The sequence below is a fragment of the Tupaia chinensis genome, unplaced genomic scaffold (genome assembly GCF_000334495.1).
Source record: "Tupaia chinensis unplaced genomic scaffold, TupChi_1.0 Scaffold000335_1, whole genome shotgun sequence".
In the NCBI taxonomy this organism is placed as follows: domain Eukaryota; kingdom Metazoa; phylum Chordata; class Mammalia; order Scandentia; family Tupaiidae; genus Tupaia; species Tupaia belangeri.
The window spans coordinates 132,601-139,712 of NW_006159829.1; the positions used below are offsets into that span (position 1 = coordinate 132,601).

Genomic DNA, 7,112 nt, shown 5'->3' on the forward strand with positions numbered 1-7,112 from the left:
TGCCAGCGCCCTTTGCCCAGGCCCTCCACCTCCATAGCCCTGCGGAGCTGCTGCCTGCCAGCCCCACCCGTCCTGCCCAGGTGCAGCTGCCTGTCCAGTGAGTCACAGACGCTGCCCAGCCTGACTCAGCCCGGCCCCTCCGGGTGGGGTGCTCCCCACCAGCCCCAAGTAGAGAAGTGTCCTCACTGAGTCAACACAGCTCCACCCGCCTGCCCCTGCTTGGCATGGCTTGGGGTGGGTTCCGCAGGGGCTCCCCAGAGGGCCAGCCTCGCAGGTGGGAGCCCCTTCCCTTCCTAGCGAGGCCTGAGTGGAAGACGCAGCCAGGCGTCTCGTAGGCTGGAGGCCCCCAGTCAGCCCCAGCAGGGCAGCAGGCTGCAGGGAGGCCTAAAGGGAGTGTCCTCTGGGAGGGCGTGGCCCTGAGGCCACCCTGAGATGGGGGGGCATGGGGGGGCCCTGGCACCCAGTGGCGTGCGGTGCAGCGCCGGCTCCCTGGGCCCCACGCCCTCACCCTCACTCCTGAAGGGGCTGTGGTGGGCAGGCGAGGAGGAAACCCTGGTTTCCTGTTTCTGGAGCCGAGGGCGGGACAGGGAGGGCGGCCTTCCTCCTGTGTGGGCACTCCCCCTGGGTGGGGCTGGGCGGCTCCCCCCCCCCCCCCCCCCCCCCCAGCCACTCTGCGGACGAGCGCTGTGCAGCTGCTTGTGCCACGCGGGGCGGCCGGAGCGCAGCACCTGAGGCGAGGGTCGGCGACCGGAGCAGGGCGGCACCATGTCCCAGCACCGGCTCCGCGTGCCTGAGCGTGAGGGCCTGGGTGGCAAGAGAACCAGCTCTGAGGACAACCTGTACCTGGCTGTGCTCCGGGCCTCCGAGGGCAAGAAAGGTAGCGGGCGCTGGACGGGCAGGGGCGGCGCACTTCCTGTGGCAGGAAGCCTGAGCACACTGCAGGCGGGGGCTAGACGCCGAGGGTCTGAGTGTGGGGACAGGCTGAGATGAGGTCCGGGGGGAGGCCACCACTGTCCGTGTGGATCGGGCTGGCAGATGGACCTCCAAGCCCCGGGTGCAGGGCCAGGGCAGGCGTGGGGCTGCATCTCGGGGACGGCCCCAAGGAGGGCCCAAACTCCCCACAGAATGCCCCGAGTAGGCCCAGGCCCCGCTCTGAGGCTGCAGGCGGGCAGGCTGGGACCTGTGCCTCAGCGTGGGGGCCTTGGTCGAGGGGCGGAGGCTCTGGGAGCAACAGGACTGAACAGACACCCCGCTGTGCCTGGCTCAGCCCGCCTGGAGAGGGTGTCTGGAGAGGGTTGCGGGGGTGAGGGAGGCGGGCGGGCCTCTCATGTGATCTGGGGGAGGCCCAAGGCTAGGGCCACCTTGGGGCCCTCCTCGGGCGGATCCTCCCGGGTCGCCAGGTCCGCACGGCGGTCACTTCGAGGGCTGCCCTGGGCTTCTCCCAGCCCCAGGTAAGCTGCCTTTCTCCCTCAGATGAGCGGGACCGTGTGCAGAAGAAGACCTTCACCAAGTGGGTCAACAAGCACCTCATCAAGGTGGGTACCCCGCCGGCGGGGGCCGCAGGGCAGGGCTGGGCTGGGAGGGCGGCTGTCCCGCCCGGGGCCCTTCACCTCTGAAACCTGTTCTTCTCTGCTCTGCTGGCGCTCCTGTCTCTGTCCTCTTCCTTCTCTGTCCGGTCTCCTAGCACTGGAGGGTGGAGGTAGGTGCCTCTGCGGGCCGGGGCGTCCCTGTGGGGCCTGCCGGCGGCCCTGAGGGGTCTGAGCACCCTGCCGTCCCGCAGGCCCAGAGGCATGTCAGTGACCTGTATGAAGGCATGTCAGCGACCTGTATGAGGACCTGCGCGACGGCCACAACCTCATCTCGCTGCTGGAGGTCCTCTCGGGGGACAGCCTGGTACGTGCGCCCTGCCCGCCCTGCCTGCCTCTCTGGGCCTCTCCCATTCTGTCCAGCTCGGGCCCTCCTGCCTCGGCCCTGCCGCGCCGCCGGCCTCCACCCAGGGCCTGGTCTGGGAGTGGCCGCCCTGGCCCCTGCCGCCCTCCACACTGGAGCCCTCACACAGTAACCTCACGCTCTGCTCTGCTTTGGTTTCTCTGCTGCTTGGACTCTGAACCTTGACCTCTGCCCTTTACCCCTTGCCCTGCTCTGGCTGGGCAGCCGCGGGAGCGGGACGTAATCAGGAGCTCGCGCCTGGTGAGTGATGGTGCCGCCGGCCGGGGCAGCACGCGGGCTCCGCGGCCAAGGGGCCTGGCGCACCGGGATGGCGGCCAGCCCGGCCCGGCCCACACCTGGCGTTTGGGTGGGCAGATGCCACATGTCACGCCACCTGCTGTGCTGCCCAGGGCTGGGCCGAGACCCACCAGCAGCCGCCGGGCAGGACCCCCTCTGATGCCACTGCCCCCAGCCGCAGCTTCCTGGCTATTGTCTCGTCCCCATGTCCCCACCCCCTTCCTTCCTCCCCCCTGCCGGGCCTGACCTCTGCCCAGCTGGCAGTTGTGACTGGGATGCAGTGAGGGCCACTGCCCCCAGGGAAGGCCCCACGGGGTGCTGAGGGGTGGGCCCAGAGCCAGCTGCCCGCACCCTGACTGTGCGGTGCCCACAGCCCCGGGAGAAGGGGAGGATGCGCTTCCACAAGCTGCAGAACGTCCAGATCGCCCTGGACTACCTCCGGCACCGCCAGGTAAGGGCCCCACCTGCCCCGCCCCCGAGCTGGACTGCCCGCCCCCAAACCCCCCCAGATGGCCTGCCCGCGCTGACCAAGCGTGCTCCCCCAGGTGAAGCTGGTGAACATCCGGAACGATGACATTGCCGACGGCAACCCCAAGCTGACGCTTGGCCTGATCTGGACCATCATCCTGCACTTCCAGGTGTGGCAGCTGCCCCGGGGGCTCTGGGAGCCTGGACTCTGCCTGGGGTGCAGCCCAGGAGGCAGCATCCTGCCCAGCCTCGGCTGACTCCGTGGCCTGAGGGCCCAGCCCTGTCTCCGAGGCAGTCCACCCTGTGCCCTCTGGCCCGCCGGGCAGGGCCTGCTGAGCCTCCCTGCAGAGGAGTGTGTGCTCTGTGTTCTGCGCCTGCCCAGGGAAGCCTGGGGCTGTCGGCTGCTCTGGTGACTCATGTGCTGCCGTCCCGGCACACAGGAAGCCGTAGATCTGAGAAGCAGGCAGGCAGAGCCTGGCTGGCACAGTGCCTGAGTCACAGGCTGGCAGGCCGAGGGCCAACAGCCAGGGACGGGCAGGCGCAGACCGGGCTCCGAAAGGCTAAGTGCAGGCCTGGGCGGGCACCACCTCCCAACCTCACACCATGTTGGGCCCAGAGACCCCACCCCGCTCCACTGAGAGGGTCTCCTACCCCCGGGGCCCGGGGCTCCAGCAGCTGCCGTCCCCGCCCCACGTCCCGCCAGCCCATGGTGCGGCCTCCCAGCTTATGGCTGCTGTGGCTGGTGTGGCCTGGGGTGGCGGCGCTCCCGGCCTCAGCCTGTGACCCCGTGCAGCCAGGGGAGAGGAGGGAACACGGAGCAGGCAGGGCCAGGCCTGAGCGCCACCCCCACTCGCTTGGCAGATCTCGGACATCCAGGTGAGTGGGCAGTCGGAGGACATGACGGCCAAGGAGAAGCTGCTGCTGTGGTCACAGCGCATGGTGGAGGGCTACCAGGGCCTGCGCTGCGACAACTTCACCTCCAGCTGGCGTGACGGCCGCCTCTTCAACGCCATCATCCACCGGCACAGGTGTGGCCCGGGCAGGGGCTTGCGGTCAGGGTGCCCGTCGAGCACCCCAGGCGGCAGGCCCGCATGTCGGGGCAGGGAGGGGGGCAGGAGAGGCGACTGCACTGCGGAGGCCCGCCGGCGCCCGCCGCCCCCTAGCCCTGCCCACTCCTCGGCCTGGCCCGGGCAGGGGCAGCAGGTCCCTCCCAGAGCTGGCCTGCGGGTGCGGTGGGTGGGCATCGCTCGTGTCCTCACCTGCCGCATCCACAGGCCCACACTCATCGACATGAGCAAGGTGTACCGGCAGACTAACCTGCAGAACCTGGACCAGGCCTTCTCCGTGGCCGAGCGCGACCTGGGAGTGACGAGGCTGCTGGACCCTGAGGGCATGTGCCGTGGGCCCCGCCCCGCCCCTGCTCTGCCCCTGGCCCGCTCTGGCCCCTTCTCCTGCCCCAGGTCCTGCTCCAGCCCCTGCCCCCGCCCCGCCCTGCCCAGGCCCTGACCCAGCCCCCCCTGCAGATGTGGACGTCCCCCAGCCTGACGAGAAGTCCATCATTACCTACGTGTCATCCCTCTACGATGCCATGCCCCGTGTCCCTGATGCACAGGATGGGGTGAAGGCCAACGTGAGTGGCTGGCGGGCGCGGCGGGCGTGGCGGGTGCGGCCTGGCAGGGCCCGAGGCCATGATTGCCATCTCTGTGCAGGAGCTGCAGCTGCGCTGGCAGGAGTACCGGGAGCTGGCGCTGTTGCTGCTGCAGTGGATCCGGCACCACACTGCTGCCTTCGAGGAGCGCAGGTTCCCCTCCAGCTTCGAGGAGATCGAGGTGGGCTCCGTTTGCACGCCGGGCCTGTGCTGCTGGGGGTGGGCGAGGCCACCGACACTGTGTCCCTGCAGATCCTCTGGTGCCAGTTCCTGAAGTTCAAGGAGACAGAGCTTCCAGCCAAGGAGGCGGATAAGAATAGGTCCAAGGGCATCTACCAGTCCCTGGAGGTGAGCAGGGTCCCAGAGCCCCGGCCGGCTGTCCCGTAGGGCTAGGCCTGCACCACACCCTCTGCAGGCACAGGCTGAACTCGGTCCCACCTGCAGGGGTCAGTGCAGGCTGGCCAGCTGAAGGTGCCCCCTGGCTGCCACCCGCTGGACGTGGAGAAAGAGTGGGGCAAGCTGCACGTGGCAATTCTGGAGCGGGAGAAGCAGCTGCGCGGCGAGTTTGAGAGGTGGGTGTTGGCTGGTCCTGCGGTGGCCCGGGGAGTCCCCGAGGGTGAGTCACTGCCTGGGGAGGAAATGCCCCCCCAGTTCAGAACAGCCCTGGGCAGGCGGGACAGAAGACCGCAGTTGGGCAGGCGGGCAGGCAGTTTGGAGGCTGGAGGCTGGAGCAGGCGGCGGCCGGCTGCTCCCTGGCGGGACTGCAGTGGACCACCGTGGGCTCACCCCACTCGTGATTGGACCGCAGGCTGGAGGGTCTTCAGCGCATCGTGAGCAAGCTGCAGATGGAGGCCGGGCTGTGTGAGGAGCAGCTGAGCCAGGCCGACGCCCTGCTGCAGGCGGTGAGGGGAGGGGAGGGGAGGAGAGAGCGGAGCAGGCAGAGCCAGTGAGCCTGCCACACCCTGCAGCCCAGCCTGAGGGGGCTGGTGGGTGGGAGAGCGGGTGCAGCCCAGCTCCTCCTACTGGGTGTGGCCAGGCTGGACCTTAGAGATGGCCTGCCCTTTCCCTGGCCCGGCCCAGCTCAGGGCAGGGACTTGTGGAGGGGAGAGTGAATGAGGGCTGGGCTTGGGGCTGAGGCTTGGAACCCTGGGCCAGGCCACGGTGGGGGGGTGGGGGCTTGACCTGGCTTGGGGACCCGTGGGGTTCATGTGGCTTGGTGCCAAGGGTGCTGGCAGGTGGACCTGTCACTTGTCAGGAACCCACGTGGGCTCCAGGGCCTGGGGAGGAGGGGACCCGAGGCCTGCACAGGCACAAGGGCACCCCCAGGCTGAGGCCCCATGCCGTCCAGAGTGGGCAGCCGGCGCTGAGCCACGGACGACCACCTTGCAGGATGTCCGACTGCTGGCCGCAGGCAAGGTGCCACAGAGGGCGGGCGAGGTGGACCGCGACCTGGATAAGGCAGACGCCATGATCCGGCTGCTGTTCAATGACGTGCAGACACTCAAGGATGGACGGCACCCGCAGCCACCCCCAGCGACTGCCCCCACCCTGACTGCCCTCTCCTGCCCCAGGGTGTACCGCCTGCACGAGCGCCTGGTGGCCCTCCGCACCGAGTACAACTTGCGGCTAAAGGCAGGCGTGGCCGCCCCCGTGGCCCAGGTGGCCCAGAGCATGCAGCGGCGCCCAGAGCTGGAGGACTCTGCCCTGCGCTACCTGCAGGACCTGCTAGCCTGGGTGGAGGAGAACCAGCGCCGGGTGGACAGCGCCGAGTGGGGCGCCGACCTGCCCAGCGTGGAGGCCCAGCTGGGCAGCCACCGCGGCCTGCACCAGTCTGTCGAGGAGTTCCGGGCCAAGATCGAGCGAGCACGGGGCGACGAGGTGAGCACCTGGGGGTGGGCGTGGCCGGCCCAGCAGGGGGCCTCACTCTCCATGTGTCCTGCAGGGCCAGCTCCCCCCGCCCCCCGGGGGCCCCTGCAGAGACTGCCTGGGCCGGCTGGACCTACAGTATGCCAAGCTGCTGGTGCGTGGGCCTGGCGGGGTGGCTGGCACGTGGCGGGCGGCGGGTGGTGGGCATGTAACCTGCTGACACCTGCCCGCCCGCCCACAGAACTCCTCTAAGGCCCGCCTCCGGTCCCTGGAGGCCCTGCACGGCTTTGTGGGTGCAGCGACCAAGGAGCTGATGTGGCTGAATGAAAAGGAGGAGGAGGAGGTGGCCTTCGACTGGAGCGAGCACAATGCCAACATGGCAGCCAAGAAGGAGAGCTACTCGGTGAGGGGCCGTCCCGCCTCCCGGAGCGCCTACTGGCTGCTAGTCAGGTCTGGCCGTGGCCGCTCAGAGATGGTGCAGGCTGTGGGTCCGGGCTGCTGCGGATGAGGGGCCCCCGGCCCGGTCCATCCCTGACGTGCCCCCTGCTCAGGCGCTGATGCGTGAGCTGGAGCTGAAGGAGAAGAGGGTCAAGGAGATCCAGAGCACCGGGGACCGGCTGCTGCGGGAGGACCACCCTGCTCGGCCCACGGTGGAGGTGGGCGCGGGGTCCGGGCCGGGCCGTGGGAGGACCTCGGGTGTGGGTGAGGGCGGGGCAGGGCCGTAGGAGGGGCGAAGGTGGGAAGGGCCTCTCTGATGCCGGCGTGCCCCTGCAGTCCTTCCAGGCGGCCTTGCAGACACAGTGGAGCTGGGTGCTACAGCTGTGCTGCTGCATCGAGGCCCACCTGAAGGAGAACACCGCCTACTTCCAGGTGTGCCCCCCCCCCCCCCGGCGCCGCACAACAC

General features: G+C 69.7%; 1 protein-coding gene across 1 annotated transcript in view; it reads left to right on the forward strand.

Moving 5' to 3' along the window:
- Nucleotides 1–7,112, forward strand: part of PLEC (plectin) — a gene marked incomplete in the record, with an annotated part of 65,460 nt that overhangs the window by 10,599 nt on the left and 47,749 nt on the right. Inside the window, 17 exon segments of the mRNA XM_027773273.1 lie at nucleotides 1,474–1,535; nucleotides 1,685–1,699; nucleotides 1,789–1,893; nucleotides 2,600–2,677; nucleotides 2,772–2,864; nucleotides 3,556–3,722; nucleotides 3,969–4,084; nucleotides 4,218–4,324; nucleotides 4,404–4,523; nucleotides 4,595–4,690; nucleotides 4,787–4,914; nucleotides 5,151–5,244; nucleotides 5,732–6,220; nucleotides 6,285–6,362; nucleotides 6,450–6,611; nucleotides 6,760–6,864; nucleotides 6,983–7,078. Of these exon segments, the coding sequence (XP_027629074.1) occupies nucleotides 1,474–1,535; nucleotides 1,685–1,699; nucleotides 1,789–1,893; nucleotides 2,600–2,677; nucleotides 2,772–2,864; nucleotides 3,556–3,722; nucleotides 3,969–4,084; nucleotides 4,218–4,324; nucleotides 4,404–4,523; nucleotides 4,595–4,690; nucleotides 4,787–4,914; nucleotides 5,151–5,244; nucleotides 5,732–6,220; nucleotides 6,285–6,362; nucleotides 6,450–6,611; nucleotides 6,760–6,864; nucleotides 6,983–7,078 (2,111 nt within the window).